We start from the raw sequence: 19,837 nt of genomic DNA on the forward strand, positions 1-19,837 counted from the left end.
TTGCAGATTTTTATATTATGGATATATGTTTTGTATTATTTTAGTAATGCTATTGCTTAATACAGGTTTGGCATGGCGTGTATTGTGAACTGAGCTGATAGGCTTTTTAAAATAAAAACAAATATGGAAGCACTTGAAATCTGTTGGGCATCCCAGACAGAAAAGTGGTTGCTTACATATATTAGTAATTTCTGTAATGAAGATAATTGGAAGCTAGCCCTGAGCTAACTCACCTTACTCTTTCAGTTGGGGGAGAGGCTTCTGTGATAATGTGTTGATGTTTTGTCATGAAATGCACACTGTTGTGATCTTAGAATGGTCTCTGTGTCCTTTGCTAGGAAGGCTGGAGTTGGGTAGGACAGACTTATCCATCAAACACAACCAACAGCAAATAATGATAAAATACAATGCCTAAGCATGTGTGAGAGAAGGAATCCCACAATCCATTTGCTTCCCTTTTCTAGTTTAAAACAGGATTCTCTATCTGGCCTGAGACTTTCCCCAAGCCACACCCACTGCCCCTCTCTAATCCCTAACCCTCATTTGCTCCTCATTTCCCTCTACAACCGCCTTCTTGACCACTGGAATTACGATTGGTCTTGTCCTCTCAATCCACCCTAACTTGTCTTTGCATGCAGGGGATGTCTCTAACTCACTGAGGGTTTGAGACCTATCGGCTACACTCACCTGGTTTAGCCGGCCAGTCAAAGCCATTCTCAGGGTGTGGCTGCTGTCACATGCTGACAACTGCAACAGATGACTGGGAGAAAAACAGAGGACAGGGCAACACTGGGAAACCAAGACTGAGAGGTGCTAATGATGGACTGGATGTGGTTACTAGTGCCATGCAGTTTCTTAGTGTGTGGTTCCTGGTTGTCTGAACCCTTCAAGTGTTGGTGCTATTTGAAGCAATATTGTTGTTGTTGTTGTTTCCATAACCCACAATTTCAAGCATTTCTCTTTGGTGGGAGCAGGTTCTGAAAGGACATGCATTCTGTGAATATTAGGTGTTTTGAAGAAGTTGAGAGCTGTGGGTAGAAAGCCAGTTTGATGTTCTACTGTATTATCATTGTTTGGGGTTATGTGGCCTGATTAAACAAGGTGTTCTGTTCACTTCCAGCAGCTCTCCACCCAGGGTTCCAGGCTGCCTGCTGTCACATCTTTTAAAGGGCTTCTTAACCCATGTGCCTACCAGCACTCAGGCATGCAGAATTTGCATGCCAGTGGACTATAGGAAGAAGCTGCCTTAAACTGAGTCAGACTATGAGCTCATCTTGTCTATACCCAGAGGCAGAAGCTCTCCAGGGTTGAAAACAGGAATATTTCCCAGCCTTAGCCAGGGATTAAACCTGGGATGTTCTGCATGCATATCAGTTGCTCAACCAGCTCCCTTCCAGGCCATACAGACATAGATGCGTCACTGGTGTGTGGACACTGCATATGTTGGAGCAAGTATTAGGTAGCAGAATCCTTTTAATGGTAGAATTGCACACAAAGAAGGAATTTATATTAGCCCAGCACCTCATCTAAATCTATCTTAAGTCTTAGTACTGCTATTTCGGGGGGGGGGGGGCTCACCAGCCACAAACTTACCTAAGGCAACTTGTTCCATTTTCTCCTTACAGAAGTATTTCATGTGGAGGAACAAAAGGATGTGGTATAGCCCAGGAAAGTAATATTTTCAGCTCAAGGCTTTTCAGATTACTTAGCCTACGTCTTCCTAATGCTCTGAGTTGACTTTCCTTTCTTAAAAACAACAATAATAATAATTTCTTCCTTCTCTAGCAGTTGGCTATTCCTATTTCTCTCCCACCCAGTCCCAGTTTAAAAAGAGAGAAATGTGCATATTTTTTGTGCACAGAATACCTGGATGCCTGATGGAACTATTCTATCAATTCCTTTGCCCCATGGAAGCAGCACCCATGTTGAATGTATGTGCTGGAAGTGGCAGTGTATGAATGGCTTCACTACCAATTTATGCATCTCCCTTCTGCCCTAAGGGACAGATAGGGCTGCAACAGCCGTAGCCCGCGCTAGGTACGATGTTTGGCACAGGTCAGTTGTTAACAGTGGCTGAGGGGACAATATAGGAGGCACACCAGGAATTGTAGGATATGGTGGAGAGGATAATTGGGCTAGAAGCTGGCATGGGTGAATATTGGGGCAGGGAGAGGAAGGGGAGCATGTGAGGGGAGAAATAACAGAATTTGTGAGATGTGTATGGTAGAGGAAGAGAGAAAGTTATGGGAATTTGGGTGGGACTGGCCAGGTATGGGATCCCAACCCTTTTGGTTTTTTTAAAGGCTTTAAGGAGTAGAAAGGAAGGCAGCAAAATAGGGGAACATGTTTAGTGAGGAAACACTGAGTATGCAAGAAGGTACTATGCAGAGGAGGGAGGTTGAGGAGCAGGACATGGTGTTAGAGTGGCATAGAATGAGCAAGCCATACAGAGGTGAGATCTTGGTTTGGATCCAGAGACTGTATTGTGATTAGGACAGAGAGGCAAGCTGTGTGGACAGAACTGCTCAAGAGGCTTCGCAAATCGTTTCCGTATGTTACAGGTGGCGAGTTAGGGGCCCATACCTTTCAGTGCTTTGGGGCCCAAAATCCTTAATTTCCTGATGATCAAACTAACCATAGCAATGGGATATGCTGTTGAATTTACTGTTCTTTAGATAAACGTTTGGGAGCTCTATAGAATACAGTAAACCTGCAGCTTTTGAAAGGAGTTCCTTTTGAAAGGAGTATGTCAGAAAACATAAATTTGTTGGAAGATAATTGAGCAGCAAATTTCCTCCTGATGTTTCGCGGTACCTTGTGTTGCAAAATAATTTAACCTTTTCAAACACAACACAGAAGGGCTTATTCAGCTTTGCCTTGCCACCCCAGAACGGGTAACATTGTCCTACTTTCATCTCAAGCAGATGGATCAAGAGGTCTCTTCTTGCTTATGTTGTCTCAAGTGCTGTATTTTGAGCACTTTTGATGACCTAAACCAGCTAGACTTGAACCAATGTTGATGTCAAACATTAGATCAGTTTCTTCCATTTTACAGGCCAGTCTAGGCCCTTCTCTCTCTCAGCTTATTATAACAGAATCCTCTCTGTCATCAACTGCCAGCTTCATGGCACACTAAATTTATCTGAAAAGGTTAAATAGGAAAAGCATGTAGCTCAGTGTTTGCTGCTTTACTGTTTGTAAGAAGGATCCCATTATCATGATTTGAGACAGCAGACAAGCATTATTGCTGCTATCAAAATGGAAAGATGGATATGACTGGTTTTGAAGGTGTACAGCTGATAATTGCAACAACGTTGGCCTGCAACAAGCTTGAAAATCTAAATGAATTGGTATGCGTCCACCAATATGAAGCAATCATCTTCTGTGGCCACTGTTGTTAGCAGCACCTGTGCTTCTAGACAAATTTTCTTTAGGTATATGGTGAGCAATCACTTCTGATTTCCAACTTCCCACAGCCTACAATTAATCATGCTCATTTAATCATGAGGACCTTAACTGTATAGTACTGTATTTATTTTTCTCCAACCATTATCCTTCGTTTGTCACCTTGGACGAACTTGCTACCCCATATCAATGTTTGAAACTTAATGTGAGCCCATAATATAGGATGCCCTTCCGATGTTCTCCCTTTCTGGCAAAGTTGTTTGACAGCATAGCTCAAAACCAGAAAAATATTGCTTATTATTTGTTATGCATTCAGTTTCTTATCTGCCCTTCACCATAAGGTCCCAGGGCAGGTTGCAGCCATTTAAAAATACAATTTTAAAAATAGCTTAAAGCAAACTGATAATGAATGCCCAGTTGGTTCTTGATGGCTCTTACAAACTGCTTGTTTTACCTTTGCCTCTGAGTGTCTTTCTGAGTATACTGCCACAAACCGTTCTGCACCAATTATTTGGGAATGATGAAGGAACAGGGCTTAATCCTTGGGTACAAAATTGGAGAGCTGAGTTGGCAAGTGTATTGAAGGCAAGGGATTCAGGGGGATGGGAAGAATAAGAGAGGTTCAGTCATCCCGAGGCCACCTCCTGCCAGGCCTCAACATGTTGTAAAGTTGGAAGTTGATCTCCCATCTGAAACCCCTGCAGAGCATTTATTCACATGCTCACAGTATTTATTTTATTTAATACAGAGACTTCTAGTTAAAGCATTACATTTTATACATGGCTAGAGATAGTGTTCCATAAGGGGCAAGGGCAAGTCCAAGGCTAGCTTCTCATTTAAACTTAGAGAAAAGCTCCTTTCCCAGCTGTTTGAAGGTCTGCCAGTAGTTTAATACACTGTTCCACAGAATCTACACACAATTTCACATATGACAAACTGTAGATTTATATTGGAGCTTGTGAAACAAGAATTCTCCAGTTAGAACTTCAAAACTCAGTATTTCTATTCATTCAGGGCCAACCATTTGTTGGTTAGATTAAGCTTTGTTTGCTCTTGAATTTTTAAGACCTTCTTCTTAACCTGCAGGAATGTTGCAAACTTTTTTAAAAAATAAAAATAAAACCATAGATCGTGTGATTGTTCTGGTGTGGCAGTACATTTATTGTTTTGGTGTGTGGTAGTGATCTGTTGAATGCTCTTACACGTTTGGAAAATGTCAAGAGCGTAACTCAAGGTTTTCCCAGTGGAGGTGGGCAGCAATCTTGACTGAGGTATTTAGAACTCTTCTTGACATGCTAATCAACCCATAGTAGCTTAGAGGATCCAAATAGTTCTCCGTGTAACTGTGTTGGGAGAATTGGGATGGCAAATCTCTTTACAGCCAATGGCTGTAACTTTTGGTCCCCCTAATGCTGTTGGACTTCCAACTCCCATGGGCTTCAGCCAGAAAAGCCAACATCCCATCAGGGATTATGAGAGTTGCATTTATATATTTGTGGAATTTGCATTCCGCCCTTTGACCCAAAGGTTCCCAGGGTAGTGCATAATATTATAATATCTAAATCCAGACAAAAATAATAATAAGAAGAGTTTGGATTTGATATCCCGCTTTATCACTACCCAAAGGAGTCTCAAAGTGGCTAACATTCTCCTTTCCCTTCCTCCCCCACAACAAACACTCTGTGAGGTGAGTGGGGCTGAGAGACTTCAGAGAAGTGTGACTGGCCCAAGGTCACCCAGCAGCTGCATGTGGAGGAGCGGGGAAGCGAACCCGGTTCACCAGATTACGAGACTACCGCTCTTAACCACTACACCACACTGGCTCTCGCATAAGAAAACAAACAATTACAAAAACAGTCAGAAAACACACACACACAAGCAGACAACCAAAATTGCAAACAATCCAGCATCTATATCTAGAGGGTCACAAGCTAGCCACCCTCTCCTGAACAATGTTTGTTGCTTTGTGTAATAAGGCGAGTATGGGCAAGTTGCTTTGCCCACTTTGTAAAGAATGCTCCATAAATACTTGGCTGTGTGTATGTAGGTGAATGTGGAAATCCATTCTGCATTTTATTATGTTGACACAATGATAAATAATGACAATTTATTTATACCCTGCTCTACTAAGTGCCAGTATAGATAGTGTTTGAGATCAGACTCACAGCACTAGTCATCTTAAGACAGCATGTACGGTAGGTGGCGATAGTGCAGGATCACTTTTATTTATTGTTTGAATCCACATGAATCTGCAGGTGACATGCATAACTAAAAATAGCTTTGAAAACAGTCAAAACAACAAACAACTTAAAAGATAGGTTCTAAAACAATACACCCAGCTGGTAAAGCTTATTGAAACAAAAAAATGTCTTCAGTGGTTTCTGTAAAGTACAAATAATGGTTGCCTGTTGTATTCCAAGAGGGATACTGCCCCACAGAACAGGGGCTGCCACACTGACAAGTCTTACACCTCCAAGTATGGGTTTTATACTATTGACAGCTCCCCTTTGTGCAGGGGTTGCCCGTGCTCGAAAAGCATGAGTTTTTCCCAGTGCTTTATGCACCATAGTTGGTTCCTGTTCTTTTTCTTCTATTTGTATTCCTTATAAAAAAAAAAAAATGTGTGTGCATGTGTGTGTGCACACATCCACTTTCATTTTATACCCTTCCCCAGAGAATACTTTCAGTCCTCTCTCTCTCTTTTTTTTTAGTTGGCCTCCTTTTGTGAGTGTGTTAAATCTGCAGCCAGGTTCACCGTTAGCTCTGGGCAAATCACTGAGCTGTTATTAACCTGCTTCCATGGCAACTGCTGCTCACAAGCCTGAGGACAAAAAATTGTTTTTATTCTGAACTGCACAAAAGGTTCTAGTGATGCTTTAGACAAAATGGCCATTGAAAGTGAGTTGCATTGATGTGTGTATCTGTACAATTTATATTTAAACTACTTTACTCTGGTGTGTTAGGGTAGTATTGGACATGCCCGGCATACTTTCAAATTCTGTTTTTAACATCTTCCACCATATTTTGTAAGGGATGTTAAGGTTTTCCACTTTTCAAAAAGCGGAATTTATATAAAGACAAGAGTAGTTCATCTCTTTGACTCTGTTAATATGGCCATTCTGAAATGTTTCCTGTTTGTCCTCCTGTTGCCATTTAGTTTCTTCCATGCCAACATGATTAATATTGTGTGGTTATGTTTGTTTGAGAATGAGACCAGCAGATAAACCATTTTTCAGCAAAAGAAAACATTTTATGTCATGAAATGCAGAGTTGAAAACATAACAAACATCTATTTATCTAGATTAGATGTGTTACTAGTTTAAGAACACCACAGATATACTCTACAAAAAATAAAATTCAGGCAAGTCTTGATATTGTGCACAGAGGTATATGCTGCATCATGGCTTCTGTCTTTCAGCTGTGAAAAGTATGCACATCACCCATGAAAAGTGAACACATGCATGTACTCAAAACTGTGTGTGACCAGTACTCCCAAGTTTCCTACAGGATAATATTAGTATCCTAAGGAAATGACAACCTGTTGAAAATCTCCCAGGAACACCATTCCAGCTACTATGGCTGCTGAGGCCGTTATACTAACATTTCCCACAAAGATACCATTGAGAGTATCGCCTCTAACGTTGCTATAGTGCATCTAACCACTGTAGTGCATCTAACCATCTAATCCCTGTCACGTCATAGTTATCCACAATTTCTTGAGGAGTAGTATTACTACCACGACCTGGGACCAACATCTTCTTGAAGCCCAACCAACAATCCCCTCCCTGCCCAATTTTAGAAATCAGGAAGGACAAGCATTCAAGACACAGGTAACTGATGGAAACTAACCTTCAACTACCTTACCCATGATCTCCGGTTGCACCAACTGAAACTCCTCCAACATCACCAGACACCTAACCAGAATCACCTGCTCCAAGGATGGAATCCAAATCCTGGTTTATGCAAGCAATTTTAACTTCCGAATTCCTCACAAACATGTCACAGCAAGCTTTGGATGAGTCTACTGATGTGTCCTCAGTAATCTACAGCTTAATCTGGACAATGATACTTCCTTCTCACAAGCCTTGGGTGGACTTGAGCTACCAAGACAACACTAGTACAGGATCTCATACTGTCAGCCGCAACTTCAGGAGTTTATTAAACCCCTCATTGTCCAATGTTATGCCAACATCTGCCAGTGTGCTCTTCTGCATTCTGCATGGAACCAACAGGCCTGTCTCTGCAAAGCAACAAAGGGACACAAATATATCATAAATGGCAATTGCAAAAAGCCTGTGGGAGAACTTTTCTGCCTCTCAGGATACTCTGTAACTGGCCCTAATTAAACAAAGCAGCTTCAGTGGGAAACTCTAGTGTGCTGAATTACAGTTTATGAGGCAATTCAGTTATGGCTTGAAGTATGGCTTGAACTGTTTTATTGCAATTCATGTGTTAATTAGCTTGTCAATGCCAGGGTGTTTGTTATCACCATTGCTGTGATATAGTGCAAAATAGTGTTGACTATTTTGTTTTCAAGCTAGCCTTCACAGTTCATTATACACATCATTTTCCTCTGACATGAGGGGTGCTGGAGGAATCTGGGAGGTCTGTATCTTGAGCAAACTCACCTGGTCTTGCACCTTCATGGGTTAATGTACAGACAGGTTGAGCTACTTCTTTGAACCCACCCACCCCAACGAAGTTCTGTGAGGTAGTTTGAGTCAGCTGCCTTGTACATTTTTTCTTTTTTCCAACTGGTAATAGCTGCTTGGAGTTGCTAGGACAAGTGTCCCTAGTCTGGTGTGCATGGTGCCTGGGAAGGCTTTAACTGGTGTCTTGGGACAGGTGCCCCAAACTCTCAGCTATCATTAAAGAAAAAAGGATTGAGTCCTTCTGAAAAGCAAGTTATTTCTGTGAAATGATAGTGTAGTGGGATTGCCTTCTATACTTTTTATGGTACTGTTGCTATTAGACACTCTCTCTCTCTCTCTCTCTCTCTGTGTGTGTGTGTGTGTGTGTAAAATCTGCACAATGGGTACCAGGACAAAGCTGACTTCCCACTGTAAGCATAAGGTTGTCAGGGGTGACTGTCTCTCTAGTTTTGTGTTATGCCATCCCATAATAGCTATTTTGTTACAGACACTCTTATTTATCTATTTTAAAGCCCAAAAAATATTTTACTTTTAAAAACATTTTTCATACGAAAAAGCTACATAATAAACATTTTTCTTTTATACATTTGTATACCATGCTTGAAACAGAGTGGTCTGAGGACAGGAGACCCATGCAAAAAGGGGAAAGGAATGGAACCTGACTGTTCCTTCCTCCTCTGACATCTCTCTCCCAATGTGCATATATGCTTGCCAATTTAAGATGACACTTCAAGCATCTGATGAAGCAGACCATGAAAACCTATGCCACAATACATTTGTTAGCTTTTTAAGGTGCTACGAGACTTCTTCCTCTTTAACTGCTGCATGGACTTTATTGCTCTATGGATGTGCCCAACTATAATAATTTCTGTGTACCTGTACAAAGACATCATGTAATGTTTGCTTTTGGTGGGTAGCAAATAATATATACATCAGAGTTGTACTGATGAGTGCATCTCTTGGCTCCCCAATTCTCCTTAAATTGGCTTGGCTAAGCCAACTTTTAAATTTTTAAAAATAAAATAGACTCAGGATGGTGCTGGGCTTATTCCAAACCAATCTGCATTTAATCTGAGACTTTGGTACATGAAGCAGATTTCTCCCAATACTCTGATTCTCCAACCCCCCGCCACATAACACTACCTTTGTACACAAGACTGCCCCCTCCCACAATTACCCATGCACATTGGGACTGCTGGTCTGGCACAGAGAATAACGTTTCTCTCTTGTCAGCACCTAGCACCCTGGTTGCCGTGAATTCCTGACGGGAGCTGGAGGCAAACGCGTAAGTGGAACAGGTAGTGCTTACCTTGCATTTGAAACAACTGTTCCAAGCCACCCTATTTCAAAATGCAATGCTTGGGACTATGTATTCTGGCATCATCTCTAGTGAGAATAGCATAGCAGTTCTAGGACAAGAACTTGGTTAAGTGGTGTCTTGGGCAACTAGATAGTTTATTAGTATGGCGATCAGCACAATGGCTTCCTCTACTCTTGAACAAGTGAGTGACTGTGAGCATTTGGAGAAGCAGACTCGCAAGTTTTCCAAGTTCATAGCCAATTCCTTTTATCTTAGGCTGTGTACTTTTTCAGCCACCGCTTGTTGTTAACAACTGTTCTAGAAACACCAGTTCATAAGATCAGCAGGGTGGTTGAGGCACAGTCTGTGTCTTTTCAGAAAGCACCTGGGAGTTTCGATCATTTTAAACTTCCACCATGCCCAAATCTCCTTGTGCATGTGCAAAGCTAGCAGCTCAAAGTGGAATCTGAAACTGGACATTCACTACACTGCAGACTAGACTTAGCAGTTCTGATGTTACTAATGAATATAAAACTATCCCCTAGAGGACACAGAAATATTTCCAGATACTGAGGACAAACAAACTATGCAAATAAATCCAGAGGGTTTGCAGCACAGAATCTCCAGTGAAACAGTGTCCCATATGTAATTTAAGGAACTAAATGGGCTTTTGGAATGTTTCTTTTCTATTCTCATGATACATTTGCATGCTTGCTGTATCAGTGATGCTGTAAAATTTGCCATTTTTAACCACCTAAAACCAATATGAACTGTTTCTCCTAACTCTTTTCTTTTTACCTCACCAGTATCTGAAACTCCTCTTTGAGCGAATTATTCTAATTTAGTTGCATCTGAAGTCTTGAAGGCATATTCCTTCATTGGAGTAGTGTTGCGCTGCGAAATTAGTTCCCATGCTGGGTTTTGAATCAAGTGGCTAACCTGTGACACACACCCCGGGTTATTTTTCGACACCAGCTCCCATCAGCCTCAGCCAGAAGTCTGGTCAGGAATGGTGGAAATTGTAGTAACAAGATCATCCTGAAGGGCCACCCCTTTTCCATAATCAGTCTTTTAGGCATGTACTAAAGTGGAAGGGCACCAGTAGTGCTTCTAAGCGCGGCAGGTGTGTAGCATTTCATCTACCCTAGGGAGATTCTGCTGCCCTCCAGATACAATTCTGGCCTGAGGTGATGGGAACTGTCGTCCACAGATTCTTCATCCTTAATGTCAATTAACAAGCTTGGGATGTTCTGTATTTGAACATATCTGTATGTTCTTCAGAGAAAGCACAAACTTTTCAGCTGTGTTTATATAGAACCTTTTGAGTACATCACACACCAGTAAACTTTTTAACATCCACGTTGGGTGAACCAGTGTGCTGTCAAATGGGGCCTGAGGTTTTATAAAGCTACCGAGTGTGGGTGGGTTACTTAAGGCTGTCAAATGAATTTGTGGCTCAGATGAGACTTTTAACTAGAGGGCTTCTGGCTCCCATTGCCCTGCAAAGATGTCTGAAAGGACAGTATAGTGCTCTCAGTTTCAAAGCTTTATTTTTGTTGTCTGTGCTTAAAATAGAAGTGTTAATTTGATGTGTCGGTGGAGAACACACACTCTTTTCTAAAGCATCCTGCACAAGCTTGCTTCATCTGCAGCCTTTGATTTTCATAGAATCTGGTGTGCTGTCACTCTTGTACTTTGAGGCGACAGACATAAAGAAGGAAGGTCATCTGATGAAAGTAGGAAGTGCAACCCATTAGCTTTGAACAAGTAACTTTGCTAATTGTTCTTACTAGTTTTACCACATGAAGTCCAAATGATGTTGTTCTCATAACTTGCTCTTGTACTTAAATAATCTTGTCTTTGTGTCCCCCCCTTTTCTTTTCTGCTTAGGTTGCTTTGAATGTTGCATTAAGTGCCTGGGAGGAGTTCCATATGCTTCCCTTGTGGCAACTATTCTCTGCTTCTCTGGGGTAGCATTGTTCTGCGGCTGCGGTCATGTGGCTCTCGCCGGGACCGTATCGATCCTCGAACAGCGTTTTTCCACAAATGTTACTGACCATGCTTTGTTATCTGAAGTGTAAGTACAAAACCACTTTTCTTACTCTGCGAAGCAATTGCAATGATAACTTTAATAACATCAGAGCTAGGAGCGCATGCCAATTCAGCCAGCAAGGAGGCAAGAGTGGCTGGCAAAACTCAAAATTTGAAGTGAATTTGGAGAGTCCATCTCAAGCAAAACATCTTTTGGATTGGGGCTGTTTTTATATACAGCATATAGTTATGAAATTTGTTGGGTGGGTTGGGGAATCTGCGACACTTGCACCAGAAGTCTGCTGCTGTTAGGGATTCAGCATATATCCCCCCCCAAATGTATATTCTAGTTCAACAGAGAGAAGGAAAACAAGAGTAGCGATAAATCTCCCAAAGAGCATAGTTATTCAGCTCCATAGCAACTGAAGGCAAGAAAAAATAGCTGTTGCCAGGAGATGACAGACCACTAAAAATATACTGGAGAGGTACACAGGAAAGCAATACTGCTAAATCTAAGGATAAAATAATAAATGTTATCACTAACCACTGCAATTGAGGCAGTCGTGACATTTCTCTCACATGCCACATAACTCCATAGTAGATGCGTAATGGACTATGAATCTAATCTTCTGCCTCCCACTGAAATAGGCTATATTGGTTTGTGTCTGAAGCATGCTAGTTTTCCTCAACAGGATCTCCCATTGCTGAACTGTTCTTATGGTTAAATTTCCCCCTCAATTATTAACCTCTCATCTACATTACTTAAGCTTAAGACATGTTGCCTCTTCTGTCCTGGGTGAATAGAGTTTGTCTTCCTTTTCACGTTCTAGATCTTTGAAAAAATTGTTAGTGGCCGTCATTTACTTCACTTCTATAGGACAGCGCTGCATAATTCCTTTGGCATTATGATTTATCTTCTGGATGTCTAGTGGATCAACTAAAATTCTTTTAATTGTGGTGCATAAAACTGAATCTGAAACAAACAAATATGGTTTACATACGAATGCACTTTTGCATAGTGCCTTAGATGCAGGGTATTCTGACATTTTGTATGTGGAACAGGAAACAAAACCTGCATTACAGGGTGGTTGTGAGGATACCATGGGGTGCGGTGATGACCAGAAACCAAATTTAGCAGCAAAGGGGAACAATGCAAATTACTCACAAATTGTGGCTACATATTACTTTTAATGGAAAAGAATGGCTGGATCCGTTACAAAAGAGAAATAACTGCACGTTAATTGCACAAATGAATGGGTAGAGCTAGAAGGTGCATTATATTGAGTGATGGGGGCAATGTACCCTACTGCTACTATGAGGAATTTATATTGTGTGGATGCAGTGCACACACTGACAAGAGACGAAAGGGGAAAGCCCCTTCTTGTTGCTAGTTGGCATAGAGGTGTGTCGGTCTGGGTCTCCATCCTTGCAGCAGAGCTCATTTTGTCTACTTGAGTAGGAGCGGCACCCCTTTAAATGTTTTTCTTGCTGCTAAAACAAAGCAAGAACAAAGTTTCCTTCCCAGCAGAAGTATGCTGTGGTTCCTTCTGGGATACAGTAAGGGAAGATGTTTGCAGTAAGAAATATTCTATAGTGACTGGTGAGGGTGGGGCTTGAGGCTATTTAATTATGTGTAAGCATCAGATGCCGCAGCATTTTTGAAGCATTTTTGAAGTTACTGGTGGTCAACTTTGGCTGTGTAATACAGGGGTCAGCAAACTTTTTCAGGAGGGGGCCGGTCCACTGTCCCTCAGACCTTGTGGGGGGCCGGACTATATTTTGGATGGGTGCCCCACAAATAACCCAGAGATGCATTTTAAATAAAAGGACACATTCTACTCATGTAAAAACACGCTGATTCTTGGACCTTCCGCAGGCCTGATTTAGGCAGCGATTGGGCCAGATCTGGCCCCCGGGCGTACCCATGGTGTAATAGCTGTATAGAAGGGCAATAAATACTAGATGTTTTCATCTGAGGATTCGACTGACGAGTTCAGTTCGTGTGTGAAATTCAGCTTCTCCATCTGCTCCGGTTCCCTTTATTCTTGAATATGATGAGGTTAAAATCTACAACAGCTTAACCAGTTCCAGTTGACAAGTCAACATTAAAAGAAGAGCAACTGGATCAGAATCTAGACCAGCCTTGCTCAACCTGCTGCTCTCCATATGGTGAAGACACGAATTCCTTTCAGCCTCAACCACGAGCATGGTCCAAGGCCAAATCTTGCAACCTGATGGAAATTATGACCAACTACACTGGTTCTTTACACAACTAGTAAATGGTCTCACTTGTGAACTTACCACTAAGGTGTTCATTCTGTCCTTGTGCTCTCGGATGATTATGAAATGAGACTTTATTTCAGAGTGACAAGAGTCTGATTGCCCTGTTTGTTTCCTTCTCAGAATAAAACTAATGCAGTATGTGATCTATGGCATTGCATCGTTTTTTTTCTTGTATGGAATTATCCTGTTGGCGGAGGGCTTTTATACAACAAGTGCTGTGAAGGAGCTGCATGGTGAATTCAAGACAACCATCTGTGGCCGCTGCATCAGTGGAATGGTGAGTCCATTGCAGGAATATGGATTGCCACTACTCCAGTGGTCCATAGCATTATCTACAGTGTTGTTTGCACCAGCTCTTTACGCTGGCCTTTGATAAGAAAGCAGTGTCCTAGGCTTTCAGAAAGCCCTAGCTAGAGATGCTAGCAGTTGAACCTTAGTCATCCACATAAACAGCAGAGGCTATACATCTCCCTTTAATGGTCACAAGAGAATTAGGTATTAATTCTAGCTTGTTTTCTTATCCCTGCTTTTTGCCTGCTTTTTCTCTCTCAAATAGTACTTTATTGGAGAGAGGTATGAGGAAAAAATAATTTGGACATAATCCTCTTTTTTACCAAGTTTATTCTTCCAAGAAATTACAACTTTTAAGTGGGCCACAGTTCTGTCAAAGTTTTCATTAACACCATTCATAAAAATGTCGATTATATATTGTGTGTTTTTGTCCAGTGTTGGGCTTTTGGCAGCCAGGTTGTGCTTTTTTGGGGGGTGGGGATTTCTCCCCCCCCTTAACTGAGAGCACTTCATTTTTAACTTTATAGATTCCCCCCCACCACCACCACCAAAATGTAATTAAGTTGTCCCCATCTCTTGGTCCAATTTAGTTGGCTGAAGCATGACATTCTTTTCAGTTGGCTCACCTGAGACAGCAGGCTGGCACTCCCTGTTGTTAGAAGCTATGCCCTCTTATCCTAATTGCGTACAGCAGGAATTGGGAGGTACCCACAGATACTGTAAGGGAGTCACAGTTCCCAGTAATGAAGTGCCACTCCAATGACAAAGAAAGCATCCCAGAATGACTACTGCTTGGAAAGTCAGGCTGCTTTTTATTTTGCTTACTTAAAACGTCAGGCTTTTAACATCGCAACACGGGCTATAGGGAACGTCTCTATGGAGTGAAAATCCGAGACTTCACATCAGACATGGAGACTGTGACATGCTCTTGGATTTTAAAATTCAGGAGTGTGTGTACTGTAAATGAGATTAACCCTTGATTTCCTAAATTAATGAGAAAGGGGTTTTCTGTGAGAAATGTGTGCCTGTCTCCTCAGTTTGTTTTCCTGACCTACGTACTGGGGGTGGCCTGGCTTGGCGTCTTTGGCTTCTCGGCTGTGCCGGTCTTCATGTTCTATAACATATGGTCAACTTGCGAAGTCATCAGATCACTCCCAGCAAATATGACAGCTTCAGCAGACCAGATCTGTGTGGATATCAGGCAATACGGTACTTATTTTAATCCTGATTAAATGCTTTATCCTCTTTCCTTGTCCTATCTTCAACAGGTTTGTCTTAGCCTTATGAGATGAACCAAAAAGCAACCAAGTGTGGAGTCTCTGAACATGTCATTACTTTTTCAATTAATGCAGATTACACTGACCTCTTTCCAGATGCACCCAGTTTAACTGCATTTGGCAAGTCATTTATCTAAAGTGATTTTGTGCCTGTTATCCGCATTATGCTATCAGGCTTAATAATAAAACAATCAGCAAAATAAACTGCTTAAGCAAGCCTGAGCCCATCACCAAATAGTTTGAAAACCTGCCATGCTAGTCTCCTGAATTTAGCTATATATCTGCATATTCTTACTATTTCTGTAATAATGTGAATTGTGTATGTGCTTGTGCAAAGCAGTTTCATTTATCCTTTTGTTTTGAAATGGAAATACATTGTCAGAACAGTGTGAGGAAGGAACAGGAGTCTAGATTTGTGCTCCCAAGAATCACACATTATGGGACCAGATCTTTTTTACCTGATTAACATCACACACACTATGCAGTTGTTCCTATCATTAGTGCTTATTTGGTGACAAATACTGTTTAGCCCCAACCCTCCCCTGGGACTGGGATTATTTGTGTGGGATTAGGAGTGAGGGACATGATCACCTCCAAAAAGGAAGGGCAATAGAACACAGGGCAGTTGAACACATAATAGAAGTTGAGTCAATTTACTTCTAGAAGTTCCATCCAGATTCCAGGTATTTTAAGGTTCCTAACATACTTCCTCTGGCATTGGCTAAAGAAGGATACAAATCTTTCAGAAAGGCCGGTGGAAATGAGATGTGTGGGGAGGGCACAGTAAAGGCGAGCCTGGGAAATAAGGGGTTTTTATCCACTGCTAGTCCTTCTCAGAGTAAACCCATTGAAGTTAATGGACACAACTCACTTTCATCCAACTTAGTTGGATACAAGCCAATAGAAGTACTTATAGAGATTCCAAGACAAAGTAGCTGTTCTCCTCTAGTCCTGCTGCTTCTGTGCTGCTGCGAGCTGTGCCATGACTGTTGAGTTGGCATGTTGCCCAAACCTTGGCTCATAGTTTTTCTCACTCCACATGGCTTAGTGCTCCACACACTTCTCCATTGTTTTATAACTCTGATACACATACCTACTGCTGTATAGCTCCCCCCACCCCCCAAAAAGGTCAAAGATGAATATATTTGATGAATATCTTCTATAGTGCAATATGTTGAGGTACTTTGCTGTCACATGCTATACTTCCACCAGGAAGAAAATGGCCTGAAGATCAGTAATGAAGAAAAGGAACAGAGGCTTTAATAAGGCAATGGAGGAGGAGAGTGGCTTGCAGAGATAATTCTGAATAGTTCCTCTGCAATTGACCACAATTGCAATCTCAATCCACGAAGTTTAAGGCAGAGCCTGTAAAGATGCAAGCACCCTTTTCAGTAATCCCTTTGCCCATTCAATAGAGTCAGGAAGCACAGCATATGACAGTGATTAAAAAGAAGAAGAGTGTCCATAGTGACTAAAACAACCATTTGTCCGCCATATGGGAATCCTAGATCTGAGAACATCTCTTGGCAAGGAGAATCTCTCCTGGATGTAGAAAGGGAACACTGTTAAGTGATTTTGTACTTGCTGGTGCCAACTCCAGATTGAACTGGTCAATGTGTGGGTGCTTGTTAAAGGAACACAACTTGCGTGTAGGTGGGGAAGGGAAATGGATTTCAGAAGGGAGAATGACATCAGCTATCAGCTTTAACAATGGCTTTTTGATATTTTAACTTCAGGTATCATCCCTTGGAATGCTGTGCCTGGCAAGGCATGTGGGTCAGCATTAGCAGATATGTGCAGCACCCCTGAGGTAAACGAGACTACGACACCCGGTGCTTGTCTTGCATATCTTGACAACTGGAATATAAACAATTGGTCTGCAAAAACATTAATGCTCATGCCATTTATTTTTTTAAAAAAAAGGTTTCTTAATCATACAGAATGAATGATACAATATTCTGAGGATATAGGTCTGCACTACTTGTGAGGCTAAGTGGTTCTATGGATAGCCAGTTAAGAGATAACAGTATTTCTCCTCCCACCCCTTCAGTAGCTGGAATACACAGTGCTGAAAAATTATTTCATCAAGCCACATCAATTTTGCATAAAACACATCAATATGGTAAACACTAGGATACAGCGTATAGATAAGTAATCAATGCTTAATTAATATGCCAGGCTTCCTTTGAATAAGGAACAACTGCAAAAATAGTACCCTCAGAATAGGCTGTCTCCTATCTTTATTGCTAAGGCATCATGCTGACTGGGCTGCTGTGGTCCACAGCATCTCTCTCCTCCTGATCAGTTTCTCTAACTGCAACTGAGTTACAGTGACAAGCAGTAGCACACAGCTGCCAGTTATAAAAGCACCTATTCCAGGCAGGTTGGGCAGGTTTGCCTTATTATGCTGCCTTCCATGTCATTCCATGCATGTGGGAAACCAGGGCGTACACAGGTTTTTAAATGTGTGGAGCATCCCTCAGTTACGACTGTGGGCTAGAATAATGTTAATAGAGTGGTGCTGATGGAACTGCCATGGTGGTGGCCCTAGTCTCACTCAGAATAATAATTTTGGATTTGTTCATTCTTTTCTCTTGGCTGGCATGGATAAAAATTGCCCTGAATAAGCTGCACATGAGGCGACCAGCATCCAGTTACTGAGGCTAACATTTCCCCCCAGTCACAATCAGAGAGATGAGTGCAAGTTTCTTGTATGAAGAATCTGATTCCCACTAGGCTTCTTCCATGCTATCATGTCATACCTGTGTTCACAGTTGTGTGAAGGAACCTGACCTTTAGGTACAACTGGCAGTGTTATGTTGCAGCAACACTGGCACAGACTCCTTGTCTGAATAGCTTGAAGTGCCATAGGTTTTGACATTGGACTTGCAGAGTACTCACTACGTCCCCTCAAAAATATTTGTTGGTGCAGTGGCTCATGGAATCGGACCTTCCTCCACACTAGGCAGCCTCCGGAGAGTTATATTTGTTAATGTGCCATGGAGCTCCTAGGACAATGATTTTCCTCTTTACTGTTATAGTTCTATTTGTCTTACCACCTGTTCATTGTGGCGTGTGCTGGAGCTGGTGCTACTGTCATAGCCCTGGTGAGTACCATCATCCCCTCTCTCTCATAAAATAACCACGTATTCCCTTTTCAGATGTAATCTTTAAAATATTGTTTAACTTAAACTAAGTAATAATTTTTGTGTTTGTTGGCACCTGATTGTAGTTTTCTCAGGATATTCCAAATAGCAGGCAAGTGCTTACATTTCCCAGTAAAGCTTTGCACCAAAGCAAGCTTTAAAATAGTTCTTTTGGTTTTGTTGTTTTTTGCTATTCGTTTACCTCCATCCTGTTGCATGGCCAATTTATGGCATTTTTGGATATAGCTATTTTGCCATTAGTATGTAGAACTTCCCGGCATCAGGACACTTCAGAGGTTTCCTACCTTTGAAAATAGTTTTAATTAATACTCCTGTCTTTCCTTCCTTTAAGTCTTTTGGGGAGTATGAAAGGTACCTGAATGTACTGAAGCTAGTTAGTCTAATTAAAAACAAGACCCATTTATAGTCAATGAACTGTTGCAGCAACCTGCTTTCAATCTTCTGTTGCCAAATTCATTTAAAGTCATAATTTATCAATGTACTTCCCATTGAAACAACCAGGGGCCCTTACATAGCTTGGGTAAAGCAGAGCTATTCATTTTTGCCATAGCTCTCATTGAAATCCGTGCCTGACACAGTATAAATTTTCACAAAGAACTTCCTAAAAGGCCAGTAGAATTTGTTGTCTCTTATACGCTGTGTTTTGTTCTCTTCCACCAGCTGATCTACATGATGGCTACCACATATAACTATGCCGTTTTGAAGTTTAAGAGTCGGGAAGATTGCTGCACTAAATTCTAAATTGCATAAGCCCAGTAAAGAGCTGCACTGTGTAGCTTGAAAAACCACTGACACCCTAGACTAAAGAGTCTAGCTTTTTTGAAGTTTGTTACAGTAAATTGTAAATAGCTTCAGTAAGCATCTTTAAGCATTTTAGATTAATTCAAATTTATTTCTTGTATATGAATAATGATGTGGGTGAGAGCTGGCTATTTTCTATACTATGAGAAGATTGTTATTTTCAGTGATGTTGTAAATCATCCCTTTAAAGGAAGGAGGGCTTTCATTTAACATCAAGCTATATTTTTTTCTAACAATCATCTCTGAAATAATTACTGGATCAATTAAGGGCCTGTAATAAGTTATTTTGTCTCTGCTGTTCACTAATCTGAAAAATAATAAAGCATCTGTTCTACAAATAGATGACACACAAGATACAAGCTTGATTCTTGATAACTGTCAGTGACTACCTTTTAGATTGTTGTCAAAGTGCTCTTCTAAAGTACCACACATTTGCCTCTCATTTTTACTGTATAACACCAGCCCTTTGGGTTTTTACTGGTCAAATGTTTTGAGAGACAACTAATTAGGCTCATTGAAGAATACTCTTTTCATTAGCTGACATTTTCATTTCCCCCCAAAAAATAAGAAACAAAAGCCATGCAGTTCTCTAGCAAAAGCATGGAAACAAGTTCATTCCACCGCACCCCT

General features: G+C 41.3%; 1 protein-coding gene across 6 annotated transcripts in view; it reads left to right on the plus strand.

The window, feature by feature from the left end:
- GPM6B (glycoprotein M6B) overlaps positions 1-19,837 on the plus strand; it is a 106,924-nt gene that overhangs the window by 84,610 nt on the left and 2,477 nt on the right. For 4 of the 6 annotated variants that reach the window (XM_028727680.2, XM_028727683.2, XM_028727684.2 and 1 more), the window contains 5 exons: positions 11,248-11,434; positions 13,792-13,948; positions 15,000-15,171; positions 16,976-17,049; positions 18,281-18,346. In XM_028727680.2, coding sequence (XP_028583513.1) covers positions 11,248-11,434; positions 13,792-13,948; positions 15,000-15,171; positions 16,976-17,049; positions 18,281-18,346 — 656 coding nt within the window. Of the gene's footprint in view, positions 1-11,247; positions 11,435-13,791; positions 13,949-14,999; positions 15,172-16,975; positions 17,050-18,280; positions 18,347-18,471; positions 18,498-19,066; positions 19,560-19,837 lie in introns of those variants that run through there. The other 2 variants (XM_077927501.1, XM_028727681.2) reach the window with 2 other exon arrangements.

This window comes from Podarcis muralis, chromosome 4 (genome assembly GCF_964188315.1).
Source record: "Podarcis muralis chromosome 4, rPodMur119.hap1.1, whole genome shotgun sequence".
Lineage (NCBI taxonomy): Eukaryota > Metazoa > Chordata > Lepidosauria > Squamata > Lacertidae > Podarcis > Podarcis muralis.